At 31.7% G+C, this 15,092-nt stretch overlaps 2 protein-coding genes across 3 annotated transcripts; one reads left to right on the top strand and one right to left on the bottom strand.

The window, feature by feature from the left end:
• Nucleotides 1-1,856: 1,856 nt before the first annotated feature.
• On the top strand, nt 1,857-3,775 carry LOC125847868 (probable WRKY transcription factor 65). 2 transcript variants are annotated; one of them, XM_049527583.1, is made up of 3 exons: nt 1,857-2,120; nt 2,582-2,728; nt 2,841-3,775. In XM_049527583.1, exons 1-3 carry the CDS (start codon nt 1,981-1,983, stop codon nt 3,454-3,456), a joined length of 903 nt encoding a protein of 300 aa, XP_049383540.1. In that variant the 5' UTR covers nt 1,857-1,980; the 3' UTR covers nt 3,457-3,775. The 2 variants fall into 2 exon arrangements, with proteins under 2 accessions (XP_049383540.1, XP_049383539.1); XM_049527582.1 differs by having other exon boundaries at nt 1,858-2,120; nt 2,579-2,728.
• A 3,584-nt stretch (nt 3,776-7,359) lies between these two features.
• LOC125848863 (ras-related protein RABA1d) lies at nt 7,360-13,786 on the bottom strand. The gene is made up of 2 exons (XM_049528807.1): nt 13,393-13,786; nt 7,360-8,008 (listed from the first exon to the last, which is right to left on the bottom strand). Exons 1-2 carry the CDS (start codon nt 13,611-13,613, stop codon nt 7,576-7,578), a joined length of 654 nt encoding a protein of 217 aa, XP_049384764.1. The 5' UTR covers nt 13,614-13,786; the 3' UTR covers nt 7,360-7,575.
• Nucleotides 13,787-15,092: the final 1,306 nt, after the last annotated feature.

Genomic DNA, 15,092 nt, shown 5'->3' with positions numbered 1-15,092 from the left:
TTACTGAGTCCACTGTCCATGGGCATGATCTACAGATTCAAAATAATGAGGAAAGAGATTATATAACACATTTCAAGATTATAGAATATAATTTCTTGTTTTTATTTATTCAAAGAAATAACTCAAATTCCTCCATAGTTTTTGTTTTTATTTTTATTTTTGATGTTAGGCCAATTAATTTTATCTAGATCTTATTTTCTTTATATACAAGTAAAGGGTAAGGTATGACTTATTTTCACTTTTAATTTGCTATAACAATTTTGATTTTGAGTATCAATAAATTGTTACGAGTTACTTTTGGAATAATAAATCTGTCTAACTATTTGTGTGTACATATATAAGTCATCTTTTTTGCTATCCCTTCTTTCATATTATATATCTGTATTGTGTGATCTTATAGTATATATTTCCTATTAATGACGTAATAGTGATAACTTAATTTTCATCACTCTAAAATAATAATCAAAGATAGCGTTATGAATATTTTAGCTAATTGCTAATTGTTTATGCTATCCAAAAAAGTATGACGTCAACATGTATATGGACACATTGATTTAACAAAATAATACAGTATCTTAATTTAGGAGTTATTCAAATTAGTTTTTAATTAAGAAATGCTTTTGGTGTTGTCATCTCTCTTCTTTCTTCAATGCATCGAGATTTCTTTTGAACTAATCCAATTAGTAATTATAATATGACATAGTATATAGTATACTAGACTTGAGGTACACTTTAATTTAGGTTTGGGAACTCCTACAAATCTAGAAAAAGTATCCATTAAATTTATTGAAATCCTTCATTTCATTTTCTAGAGAATTTTTTTTTCTTGAAGATCATTGTTTGAATTTCTACTAAATTCATGTTTTAAAAACTTTTTCTTAAATAGCCTGCTTGCCAAATTTTTACACCACTAGATAGTAAATTAAATAGAGAAGGGGTGAAGTAGGGCATCAACTAACATGCTAACAAAAATAGCCTTTAACAAGCTTTTAATTAGTCCTTAAGAGAATTGGACTACAATTCAAACTCTGTTTGGCAAAACAACTAACATACTCTTTGTTGGTGTCCATGCTAAAATCAGGTAGAGTTTTTTTTATTCGAGTTTAAGTTTTATACATTGACTATATAAAAGAATATTTATATTCAAATCACTTAATCAAAAGGTAATTCCATATAACTCTAATTTTTTTCATTGCTTAGTAACCTCTTATAAATGATATATACTCCATGAATTAAGTGTTATAATATGTTAAATCACTCTAATTGTGGAACTATCGAGATATATAGATAAACATTTCTATTATAAGCGGTCATTTTCTATACCAATCAACTTTCTTTTTTGAAATCGACTTTTTAATTATGTAATATATATAATAGCATTTTGCTATAATAGCAAAAAAAAAATAAAAATCCAAATAAACAATGTTGTTATCAAAAAGATTTGACTGTATAATTTAATTATTGATCAATTTCCTTTAATTTCTTCTATCCATGCTTAATCAACAAGAGTAGAGATCATTTAAATAGGTGAAAAATAAAAATAAAAATAAAATTAAAGCATGGTATGACGAGGTCTAGGCTATGTAAATTTAGACGTCTAGGTATAATTAAGCATATAGTCCAAAAACGGTGGCGCCCATAAATAAATAGATAAATAAATAAATCAATTAGGATTAGTATAGCATAACAATTAAAAGAAACGTTAAGGTCGTTTTCAAAATAATTGTAATAATATTAAAATTGTCATTTGGATTAGTTTCACACATTTATTTGCACGTCCTCTATAAACAAATGCAATGCCTTTCCCTTATCTGTCACCTTTCACACCCTTTTTATACTCTTTTTCTCCATTATTTTCTTCTTCTTCTTATGAAAAATATAATCTCTTTCTCTCTCTCTTAACTACTTTCTTATCTTCTATATATCATTATTAGAACCATAAGAGACAAAGGAAAATTAAACTACTTCACCAAAGCAAATATGGATGGAAGATTCAATAACTTTTTTGTTTCTGAGCAAGAAGATTCCGAGAACTCACCGGAAAACAGCTCCGATTCACCGCGTTCCGGTTTGTTCAATGATAACAAGATGATGACTTCAACTTCGTCCCCTAAAAGAAGGTAAATAATCTCATATACATATAGTATATATATTATACCTTCTTTGTTGATTGCCATGAGTATGGGATCTATTCTCACTACTAGAAACAAGGGTTATTCCCGCAATAAAATTTGTGTTATAGAATATGATTTTCTCACTTATTTTCCGCTCAATGAGAAAACATATAATGAGAAATAGATTCTCACTGAAATAGTGAGATATTTCAAAAAAAATTATATGAAAACATTAATATTTTTTTTCTTTTTTTACCTATTTAATCAAAATATATACGAGAATATCTACTGAACATTAATATGTTTTTTCACTTTTTTTTTTTCTTTTGCTTCATTTTTTTGGAAGAAAATATTTAAGAGATTTTAGGGTTTTGATATTTTATTGATCATGTGCTTGCATGATAATTAATATATATGGTGCTTAATTATAATGGAGTAATTTTTTAAAAAAAAAAAAATTGCAGCAGAAGATCCATAGAAAAAAGAGTGGTGTCAGTGCCAATTAAAGAAGTTGAAGGATCAAAAATGAAAGGTGAAATAAGTATGCCACCATCTGATTCTTGGGCATGGAGAAAATATGGACAAAAGCCCATCAAAGGTTCCCCCTATCCCAGGTTAGTTTAATTATTAGTAGTATTTTTTTTGGTATTATCGTAATTTGATAAACTTTTAGGACTCAATTGTATGAAAAATTGAATTTTTTTTGAATTTTTGTGATAATTGTAGGGGATATTATAGATGTAGTAGTTCAAAAGGATGTCCAGCTAGAAAACAAGTTGAAAGGAGCCGTGCGGACCCAAACATGTTGGTTGTGACATATTCTTGTGAACATAACCATCCTTGGCCGGCTTCTAGAAATAATCAACACAACCATCGTACATCATGTATTATTAATAATAATACAAAGACGAAGATGAAAACAATAGCATCATTAACAACAACAACAACAACAATAACAACATCAACGATAAATTCTGATATCGTGGTTTCAGAAGAAAAGGTCACGAGGGATTTCACCCGTCCATCGGAGCCTAATTCGGACGAAAAATTTGTCAATCTCGGTGAATCATCATCGTCTCTAATTAGTGCAAATGAATTCGGATGGTTTTCGGATTTAATTGAGTGTACTTCAACAACTATGCTAGAAAGTCCAATTTTGACCGAAGTTAACTGTGATATTGACATGTCATCAACGTTGACAATGCGAGAGGAAGACGTGTCACTTTTCGCCGATCTCGGAGAGTTACCGGAATGTTCAACGGTGTTTGGCCGTGGAATGATGGAGAGAGATGAGGAACATCGTCGACTTAGCTTGACACCTTGGTGTGGTACTACAGGCTAAGATGGTTACGATATGTGTTATTTGTCTTTACTTGACCAAAAAAAAAAAAAAAAATTATAACTTTTTTTTTAATTGATTCATTAGGAAATTGCGCGTCGTGCGCCATAAGATACCAAAGCAATTTGGTTTTGGCTTTTAATATTTGTAAGTTTTCTTAGATTTGAGTGTAGGTTTTGTAGTATAGTAAAATAAAAAAAGTTGTCCAATTGAGAGGAATCTGTCTCATTCTCATTGTAATTAGCATCATTGGCCGTTTCATTTCTAACGGCTAAATTTCATCCGATGCCTCTTTTTTTACTTTAAGTAAGATGGAAGAGATTTGCCAATTGGGTCTACCTTTTTGTCCACTCTTTTGCTTTCTTTATATTTCTATTAGATGGGTCTGGACTCGGGATGGAGCTATAATATTGATTATAAATTCGGACGACTCAGTGATTTTAACTTAGACTCTATATTTATATCAAAAGAATCATTAAATATGCATTGTGAATTCAATAGATCAAATTGAGCTATAAAGTTTATGACAAATTCAGAACTCATCAATTTTAAATTCTAGTCCAATCCCTTTATTGACGGAAGATTGAGAAAATGAAATTAAAGGAAGAATATATGAGGATAGTGAGAATTGAACTCAACATATATCATGTGAGATACTACCACTAATTTCATTAAATTATATTGGTTCTTATGTTTCAATTTATGTGACACTTTTCACTTTTTGATATTCAAGTATATATATATCAATTTTTTATGATATATTTTTTCATCATATAAGTGACCAAACAAGTAAACAGTGATGGTTCAGCCTGTAAGCTAGCAAGCTTACAAAAGGGATGAATTGCAACTTATAGTCCTTTTTTAATATCTAAATTTTAATTTTAGAATATTGAGTTAATCAAATTCGATTTAACTTCAAAAATTAGTTAAATTATCTCTTGAAAAAATGAAAAATATCACGTAAGAGGAAGTGGTAATAATAAATACCTTCACCTCCTAGGCTTTTACTCAGTTTATATGTATCAACCATTATTTTTGGTAATATGTCATACTGGGAAATAATGCTAAGTTTTTTAATAGTTCATGATTTCATTCTATGTATTAACAAATATAGACCTATTGAGTAGTCAGTGAATTTTAAATTCCTGCATATATCTCATTCAATTAGTTCCAAATTTTAATCAAGTGGATGATAACATATTACAGTCTGTTACTTTTGGATGATGTATTTATTACAACTGCTACTAAAGTGAATTGTTAATAAAATAATGTTCTAGTCAGATCCTATATATTGAACCACCATGTGTCAAAACCTTTGCTTTAGCCTTACAAACCGGTAGGGTCATTAACTTGTTAAAGAATTCTGGTTTTAATTTGCAATAGAAAATAGGGTAAAACATATGATATAATAATAGTGAACAAGTATGTATAATATATAGTATGTTAATCTGGTTTAATTGGATAATCCAATCCCTTCTTACAAATTAAGGAAACGAGAAAACTGGCAAAGAAAATTGAGTAGAGCTTACCCAACTAGTGAAAAAAGAAAAAGAAGACAAAAACTATAAGATTCAATAATCCTTTATTAATTGTTTCTTATTGAGTTCTATTAATGCAAGCAAAGTGGCACAACTCTATTCCCAAAATCCCATGTGTTTACTTTATTTATAAGTATCTTTTTTCCTCATTTTAATAGTCGATTTCATACTAGAAATTTCAATCGTTCTCATGTTAATATAACGAAAAAATAATAATTTTAGTACGTTAATCAAAATTACATAGTTTAGATTTTGAGAAGTGAAAATCGACAAATAATTTAGAACGACGGGAATATGTAAGCTTGCAAATTTGATGATTGATTAAAGAAAAAGAAATTGGTACACTAGCTTTTATCATGATTCATGTAATAGGAGTGGCTTGATCCCTTATTTGATCAGGAAAAAAAAGAAGATAAAAAGCAAATTCTCATAGTTCGAAGTCCAGCTCCAATAATTTCTTCATAAGTAAGGTGAAGTGCGTCTTTTGACTTGAATTTAGGGGGGGAGGTGTTTGGTTGAAGTAGCTACGACTTCGGTAGTAGTCAGTTCAAATTCATAAACCAAAATTCTTCCACTCTATTGTCGACATTCCATTCCCCTTAATCATAGGTGTTTCGTTGTGTTTTGATTTAAATGAGCCGGAATTCCCATATAAGGAAGATTTAAATTAAATCATAAATATTGAATTTATAGTAATGGAAAAATGACTTTCATAAATCACTTAAATTTGATGTGACTAATTACGAACTTCACTAGCTGACTGCCTTAAAGTCAAAATTAACCAAAGTTTTGACTTTTTAAGCAATATTGATATAGCTGTACACGTTGAATAAGAGTTGTCCCACATTTTAATTTAATTTTTGCAGAAGAATAATTTTGATTGGTTACATATGATTATGATCATCAATTTCCCTTGTATGATGGTGTTTACACATGACTTCGAATCAAATAGCATTATCTTAGCTTGCTAAGACAGGAGGTATTAAGGATTAGTTAATCATGATTAGAAACTAATTAAATATTGGGAGAGTAGGTAAAGAGGCTTAAATGAGGGACCCAAATTGTCCTTACATTATTCGTAAATAATTGTGATTTTTAAATTGTAATTTATTGGTATTGGTTAGAGATTAGGGCCGGTTTTTAATTTTTGCTCTTAAAATATATTATCAAGTTGTTTTTAGAGCTTTTAATGAACTTTTAGAGTGATACGTGTCCCCACATGTTGCACGTGCAAGTCATGGATTAACGTCAGTGATGAGATTAAGAATCTTTATCAAGTGTTTCTTCTGTGATAATCTTATCTGTTAATTTTAACTATAAATTAATTAAAGTATGAACTAAGGTGATATCTTGCTAAAAGTCTATCTGGAGTTATCTCTTTCTGTTTTGTTTAGTCATACTCCTTCCATTTCAAATTAATTGAATTGTTGATACATTTTTCATTTTTCAAATTAACTAATTGTTCAATTTTCAAGACTATTTTTAGAATGGTCTTCCAATTTTACCCTTCATTAGTTCGTATTGGAATTAGTTATTAATTAATGTTTAGTTATTTTAATCATAAATTTGATAATAATAAATAAGGGTAAAAATGGAAAATTATGCCTAATTGATGTCTTAATCTTCTTTTCTTAAAGGGTGTGAAACAGCTCAACAATTCAATTAATTTGAAATGGAGGGAGTATAAAGTTTTTGCTTAATCAAATTTGACAATGTGACGAAGCAGTGGCGGAGCAAAATTTTCATTAAGTGGAATCAAAAATCAAAAAAGTAAATGTACAAAAGAATCAAAGAATTTCAACATATGGATAGCATATAATTTATTTACTCTTACCTATTTACTCTATGTAAATTTTCATCGAAAAGATGTTAACAAGTTGAGAAATGGGGACCAAAATTCACTTTGTTTGGTTGTTAGAGAAAATGAAAAGAGTAGGTGGACCAAAATAATTTCCCTTACCTTATTTCTATTTTCTTCGTTCATACCAAACAAAGAGTGGAAATTTCTAACATTCCAATTTTCTTTTTCCATATACAAATGAAAGGCATATTGTCATTTTCACTCAATTCAGAATGTTTTATGTTTTTGTGCAGTGGCAGAGATAGTAAGAGTTCAGGGGTAACCCAGTTTGACTTCATATGTTTACTTCTTCACATCTTGAGCCCCTTAGTGAAAATACTGGCTCCGTCACTGCTCTAAACTATGCTAAGTGTTTTGGTTATGAAATTAGTATCAGAATAGCCAAGAGAGTTACCAAATGCCCATCTCCTACAAAACCAACCTACTGTTAAAACTACTCTTCATCACAAGCACTGGAGTATCAACACCAGAGCATCCACAAGTCAATTAAAGTAATTGAAAAGAGAGAAAGAATGATTCAATAGTTAAGCCATAACAGGTCTACACAAAGGGTTTGGTTCCATTAGAAAAAGGTTCTCTAACATTGATATTCTTTACTACCAACCAAAACAAAAACCAATTTAAAAGGTAGTAGTATCAAATAGGATCGTGTCAAAGGTAGTCTGGACAATTTTACACTACCGGTGCACCTAGAACAGGATACAGCAGCACAGATTATAGCCCTTAGGATGAACAGCAACCAGCTTTCTTGACATCAGATACTTCTTTACCTATATCAATCTTTTCTCCTTTGGAAGGCACGTTTCCGTTTCCATTCTCACCATTTTCCATGGCTTTTCTACTCACGACGTGGTAGATTTGAGTGAGAACTTCAGCAAATGCATTCTCAACATTTGTAGATTCGAGGGCAGAAGTTTCCATGTAGTAGAGGGATTCCTTCTCCGCGAAAGACTTCCCGTCCTCAGTTGACACTGCAACCAGATGCCGCAGATCAGATTTGTTTCCAACAAGCATGACAACGATGTTTGGATCTGTATGATCTCTCAACTCCTTAAGCCACCTCTCAACATTTTCAAATGTAGAATGTCGAGTGACATCATACACAAGCAGAGCACCCACAGCACCTCTGTAGTAAGCACTGGTGATGGCACGGTACCTACAGAACAATGTAGTACAGCCGTTATCACATAGAAACAAGACCAAATAGTGTAGAAGACAATTTAATAACCAAGGAAAAGCTTATTAGTCAACATGTAAATAAAATCACTTGGGATGGGCATCACATTAAGAAACTATTGAAGACAACATGGTAATTTTAGTGTCATATTTATTTCTTGCCCTTTCTGAGGCATCACAAAATAAGTTAAGCATTTCTCGTCCTTTCTGAGGCATCACAAAATAAGTTAAGCAGTCTCATAGAGTTTCCAACCCTCAAAAATAGTAACATGTCCACTATAATAAATTAAGAAAAGGGCATCTCTTGCCCCTTCTCATCACCCTCCTTGCCTAAATAGGGGGTTTGGGGGATGTAAGACAATAAACTGTTCTACAGTCAAATGGTTCTAAAAGAAGTACATACATGTTCATCTCTCTAAATGACGGGTAGACATATGATAAACAAATATTAGCTGAAATCTCATGATTTGATTGAAAAACAGAAATCACTAGATATGGAAGAACCTAAGGTTTCCTATAATATTACGAGAGAAAACAAAAGAACAATAGGATCGAGAATTTGGGAGAATAGGACACGCTGGAGATGGAGGAATAAAAAAAAATTAAGCTCAAGCAACATTTATAATGAATTAATAAAATTAAATATAGTAATCCTCTATGGAGTTTAAGATGTTAACCTGTACATTAAACTAGTTATAGTGGAAGAAGAACATAATATTAATGATTGAAAAGTAGTTTGATAAAGGAAACAACACAAATTTAAGATTTGAGTAATTTAATGAATTTAAACAATGAAATGAATGCACAAGTGACCAACAAACTATACTAGTTGGATTCATTTACATCATAAAAGTTGGTACTAGAAGTAGATAGTTCTTTGCATCATGGGGTTAGCTCTTGAGGCAGGGAATGATATTTAACAAGGAATAATATATTCGTCTTGATGCCAGATAAATTGCAACTAGTTGACTTCTGCAAATAACACATAACTAACCTAGACAAATGTTTCATTTTTCCACGAAGTAGAAATCTTCACCCATGAAGGACAGATCTAAATACTAGAATTAGTAGCCTGCTAGCTTGCAGCCCTTAGTATCATGGCAAATGGTGTTCCTAAAGGTACAGCTTAATCTTATTTTTATTCGGCCTTCCATTCCAACCACCTCCTTCAAAACCCCACCCTCCCTTACCAAAAGGAAGAAGTCAGAACAGATAAAATTTTAAAAATGCATATCACATTCTTGTTCATATTTAGTGATTTCTGGTATCAGGTTATCCTTTACATACCGAAGGAAAAGGGAAAAAAGAAAGAGATACAAACCAAAAGAAAAGGGAAAAAAGAACAAGATAGACAGACTATTAATCATCCAAACACAGGAAAACAAATTAGAATAGCATAAGAATGTCCTTATCCTGCATATGACACTTCAACCTCCAAGTCTACGATGCCACCACAACATCCACCAAGGCACCCCCACCCCACCCCAACTAGAATAGATTATAGAAAACTGACTATGTCAAAACTGAAATCACAAACAGATAATCTTTGGAGGAAATCCTTTGAAGTTATCTTTGTGTTAGCCCTCTAATTCGTCTTTATGTCATTGATTGTTAGTGAATATTGTGTTGACTAAAACGAAATGTGCATTATGGCATGTATTTGTTGATAAAAAGTCTACAAACACATGCACTATGCAAGGCGGCAGATGAGGAGGATCGACCAAGATGAAAGTAGCAGGTAAAGCTAGCGCACTGTGCCTTTTAAGGACAATCAGGAATGAGAGGTACCAGCAAATTTCTAAATGAGTTTTTAAGTTAGGGAAAGAGTGGAATGTTGTCATAGGTCAAAATACCTGCATAACCGAATTCCCCTGTTTTTAGCTTAGAGTGGTAATGATTGTATTGACTGCCTTTTCTTTTCTTATGAAAAGTTGATTTGAAGGATGCATTTCACATGATAAAATAATTATATTCGAGCAAGGTAGTTCTTAATGTATACAATGGCACATTGCACCTCTCTCCTACTTGGCAACAAAAGCTAAATATGCCCACAAGCACTTATTCTTATTTTTTCCAGAAAAAATAAGTATTATTAACATTAGTTCATGATACTAGATGAATAGTTTAAAACTGACTTTACAGCTACTTGAAGTAAATTATCTAGAACAAATTACCTCTCAAGGAGGCTAACTAAAACATAATTAAGAGCTTAATTATTCTCAAAAACAAAAAAGATAGGAAAACATAGGCAGCAACTTCAACAAGTCTAAAACCTTCAACAAAAAGAGAATATATATCTAAAACACAGTGTGAATACTATCATAAACCATCATCGTAGCTTCAAACAAGATGGGATCTTCCTCAAAAGTGTGTCGAATGATCATCCTATCTTCAACCGCACAATCTTCACCCTTGAGAATAACCAAATTGACTCCGTTAAGTTTAATATTTTTCTCCGGTATTCTAACAACATTTACCATCCACCTTTTCCTCCGAATTCAACATCAACAATCAATTCTTCCCTAGATGTTAAACCATTCCTAGTATAAAAAACAACTATATTTTGTATGGATGAGTACCAGTTTCCTATCTTAGTATGACGGATCATACGCCAAAAAAAGATGTGAGAAGAAACTCATCTATTCGGATAAGGTTCAGGAACAATAAACTCATGAGAAATGTCATGTATGTTCTCTCGAATCAACATTATAAAGTAAAAATCTTTTACTCAATGACAAAAACTCCTCCATTTAACGTCCTATTCCGGTTCCACCATCCGGTTGCAGTAACAGTAACAAGGGTCTTTTTCAAACTGTTTGGCATTTTATCAAATCGCCCTTTTCGGTGTGTATCAAATTTGCTAATATGGTAAGGGAGTTTTTTGCTTTGATTGTTGGATTTAAAAAATCCCCAACCCCCTTACCTCCTCCTCCTCCTCCTTTCCCAAATCTTCTTATTCTCGCACCCCCACTACGCTTCTTCTTTGCTTGACGTTTTTGTTGCATGTATCGATACCGTGAAACAATGAACTTTTTTAACTGACATTAAAATGGAGGGGTTTTTGTCATTCAGTAAAAGATTTTTACTTTATAATGTTGATTCGAGAGAACATACATGACATTTCTCATGAGTTTGTTGTTCCTGAACCCTATCCGAATAGATGGATTTCTTCTCGCATCTTTTTAGACTTTTTTTGGTGTATGGCCCGTCATACTAAGACGGGAAACTGGTACTCATCCATACAAAATATAGTTGTTTTTTATACTAGGAACAATTTAACATCTATGAGGGAAGAATTGATTGGTGATGTTGAATTCGGAGGAAAAGGTGAATGGTAAATGTTGTTAGAATACTGGAGAAGAATATTGAACTTAATGGAGTCAATTTGGTTATTATTAAGGGTGAAGATTGTGCGGTTGAAGATAGGATGATTATTTGACACACTTTTGAGGAAGATCCCGTCTTGTTTGAAAGTGCGATGATGGTTTATGATAGTATTCACACTGTGTTTTAGATATATATTCTCTTCTTGTTGAAGTTGCTGCCTATATTTTCCTATCTTTTTTGTTTTTGAGATTAATTAAGCTCTTAATTATGTTTTAGTTAGTCTTCTTGAGAGGTAATTTGTTCTAGATAATTTACTTCCAGTGTATATCTATAAAATTGAAAGCAATTCCACTGATGGCAAATGGGGAATATATTCCCATTTACTAGATCAACAAACTTCAGCAATCACAACTTCTATTTTTCGAGGAAATAATGACTCCTAAAGATACAATGTAAAAAGTATAAGACTAATTAGTTGGAGATTGCAAGTTAGATCCTTTAGCAATATCTCAAACATGTCACCAAGTTAACAAAAAAGTTTTCTTCAAAAAACTAATAATAAAAACAATAATAATGATAAATAATTTTACTTTTGATCCACATTCATGTTGGGATTTAATCATCTATTATGGACACATTTGAATTTTTTACTTCCATAACAACTGCAAAAATAGAAGATTCCCCAGAATTAATGTTAACACAAATCATATATCACCAGATGAACAGGCTCATTTTCCGATGCAAGACAATCAAAAAAACTACAAGGAGCAAAAACAAATGTATGCTCCCAGACACACAAAGCATATACACCAGATATCTCACTTTATATCATTCAACTACTTTAGCTCAAGTGCCCTTTAGAATTTGTTACTACACACTTTGACATGCCAATTCAGCATGCTGCTGCACACACTGTTACAGCCTTACAGGTTCCTAGAAACTAAATTGTTTATATTTTCATTGCTACTCACTACCAACCAACTTTTGTGCACAACCCCAAAATCAAACAACTGTCAACTACCTTCAAATTCTTTGGTCCACGGCCTCATTAAATAATCTGTAACAAGATAGTGGTTGCATCACTTCACAATTTTTAGGTTGGAATTTGGACATCAACTCTTTGGTTTTATTTACGTATTCATATGACTATGGAAGGTACTATAGATCACAATTTCTTATAATCGAAACTGTTGAGGATGTTTGAAAAAATTAAAGTCAAAAACTGTTTGACCATGCAAGAATTATGGCATCCTATAAAATGGGACTGACAGACTCACATTTTAGAACATGGCTTGTCAACTGGTCTACTTATGTTCAATCCCTTTGTCATTGCCACTACAGAAACTACAATCTAAAACAAAATTAATAGCACGACACAATCTTCTAAAGCAAAAAAGTCTGCATCATTTGTAAGTGCATTGAAATGAGGTATAGAAGAAATCATCACAAAGGTGATAAATTTGGGGCTTCCTTTGGCTATAGTCACCGTATCCAACCAGGCCCGTAGCCACATTAATTCCATGGTGATCACTCAAACACCCTTAGCAAATGATTGTATATATAGGTCAAAAAAAAACCTTTTAGATATATATCCTGAAGTTTTGAACACCCTTACAAAATTCTTAGCTTTGCCATTGTATCCAACAGTTGCAGGCACATCTTACCTTAGAAAGGAAGTCAATTGAGTCAAAAACTACAATAAGAAAGTAAGATATGGAAGATCTAACAGATCAAGAAACCAAATACCCATCAGATCTACTACAAACTACATCTCAAATTCCCAAAGTAATCCAGCAAAACACCACACAGAGATACTCACATTGTGCAAACCAATCATTCAGATCAGGGCTTTGCAATTCTAGAAACATAAAGCACATTTCATTCCCAAATCTCAATACATATACTCACTATAAAATTCCCAAAAAATACACCAGATCAGAGAAGAATGACTCACCAAAACAACACAAATCTTCTCAAACATAAACAAAGTATGGTCAGATCAAGAAAAAAGAGAAATGGGGGTCTGAAAAATGTTACCTTTCTTGACCAGCAGTGTCCCAAATTTGAGCCTTGATGACTTTACTATCAACAGTTAAGCTTTTAGTAGCAAACTCAACACCAATTGTAGATTTAGACTCAAGACTAAACTCATTTCTAGTGAATCTTGAAAGCAAATTGGATTTGCCAACACCTGAATCACCAATTAGTACCACCTTGAATAGGTAATCATAGTCATCTTCAGCTCTGTACCCAGCCATTACTCTCAACAACTTCAAATTGAGAAAAAATATGAACAAAAACTATTGTTTTCCCTTTCACTCTTAGTAAACAAATCTTCCTTTAAATTTCTTACCCTTTTTCTCTCTTTTTTTGGTGTGTTTTGTTTGCTTTTTTTCAACTTTTTGACTCTTTAGATGAAGAGGGAAATGGAGGAGACGTATGTTCTCCAAAGAACAAATATTATAGGAGAAGTGAAAAATGAAAGAGTCACTTTTTCGAAAAGAGAAATATGGAAAAAGACAAAACTACCATATAGACAGTGGGGATGTAGGTCATTAGTTCTGGTATAAACTAAGTCATGGAGGGTAGTTTTGTCTTTTAAGGAGGTTGATGTGATTTTGGATCCCGCATTTTGTGATGAGTGTTTAATTCTCTACTAAACATTTTTTTGAAAAATATTATCGTTACGTATTTTTCAACATGAGTAATTAATTCATTAACATTAAGATCAGTTTTTGTAACGGAAGAAAAAAATATTTTGCACCCTGGATCCCTCAAATCCAGATTGCATTGTCCATTTCTTGATAAATTCCTTTTTTTAAAAAAAATAATAATTCCAAAGTCCAGTGATAAGATGGAAAGAAATTGTTAACATGATAATTCTCCAGTTTACATACTTCAAATCAATGAGGATTTACATCTAAAAAATTTTAGTCCCTGCTAATGAATTCTAACGAAAAACTTCAAAGGTTAATAGCATGTTTGATCAAACTTCTGTGGCGTGCTCAACTACAATCTCAAACGAAACCGAGAGTGTTGGCCCATAAAAATGGGCTGTTTGTTGTTAAGTTCGGGCTACTTTCTCCATTCTAAATTCAATTGGGCTCATCAATGAATTGAGACGAATCCATATGAGTAAGCCCACTTTTATCCTTTTAATTGTTTACTTGACCTTCAAACGAACAAAGAGAAAAATTCTCATTGTTGTATCTTGCATAAATTTCTTTGATATATTTTGGTAAAGTTTAAAAGGATTTTATTAAACTTCTATTTGTGTGTAATAGACTGATAGGTTGTCATACCAAAATACCCTTGTCACCTATCTAAATTGATTAATTTGAGTCAATCTTGTCATTAACTAAAGGTTATTGGAATTTACTCAAATAAAGATCACATATATACTCCTAATAATTGCATACAATGATGTGTGTTTAGTGTTTAGTGTTTACCTTACATTATTATATGTACAAGGTAAATCTTTATGGCTGATATTTTGGTGGAATCCAATGATCAATATGAGAAAATTATACTTTCACTTCCTTAAATATTACTCACGTCAATTCTAGTCCATAATTTATGATCGGTAATGATACAATTTCTTGTTTGTTTAAGAGAAAGAGGATTATTTGACCCATAAGTAACAATAAGCCTATTTTGGATTATATTATTAGCAGTAGAATTATTTTTTGATCAAATTATTGACGATAAAATAATTTTAGACCAAATTATTAACTTAA

This window comes from Solanum stenotomum, chromosome 12 (assembly GCF_019186545.1).
Source record: "Solanum stenotomum isolate F172 chromosome 12, ASM1918654v1, whole genome shotgun sequence".
Classification (NCBI taxonomy): domain Eukaryota; kingdom Viridiplantae; phylum Streptophyta; class Magnoliopsida; order Solanales; family Solanaceae; genus Solanum; species Solanum stenotomum.
This window is presented reverse-complemented; position numbering and strand designations above follow the sequence as displayed.

Coding starts and splice junctions, on each gene's coding strand:
- LOC125847868 (XM_049527582.1), top strand. CDS start 1,981: ATGGATGGAAGATTCAATAACTTTTTTGTTTCTGAGCAAGAAGATTCC. Junction 2,121..2,578: donor ACTTCGTCCCCTAAAAGAAG/GTAAATAATCTC, acceptor AAAAAATTGCAG/CAGAAGATCCATAGAAAAAA. Junction 2,729..2,840: donor AAAGGTTCCCCCTATCCCAG/GTTAGTTTAATT, acceptor TGATAATTGTAG/GGGATATTATAGATGTAGTA.
- LOC125848863 (XM_049528807.1), bottom strand. CDS start 13,613: ATGGCTGGGTACAGAGCTGAAGATGACTATGATTACCTATTCAAGGTG. Junction 8,009..13,392: donor GACACTGCTGGTCAAGAAAG/GTAACATTTTTC, acceptor ATTGTTCTGTAG/GTACCGTGCCATCACCAGTG.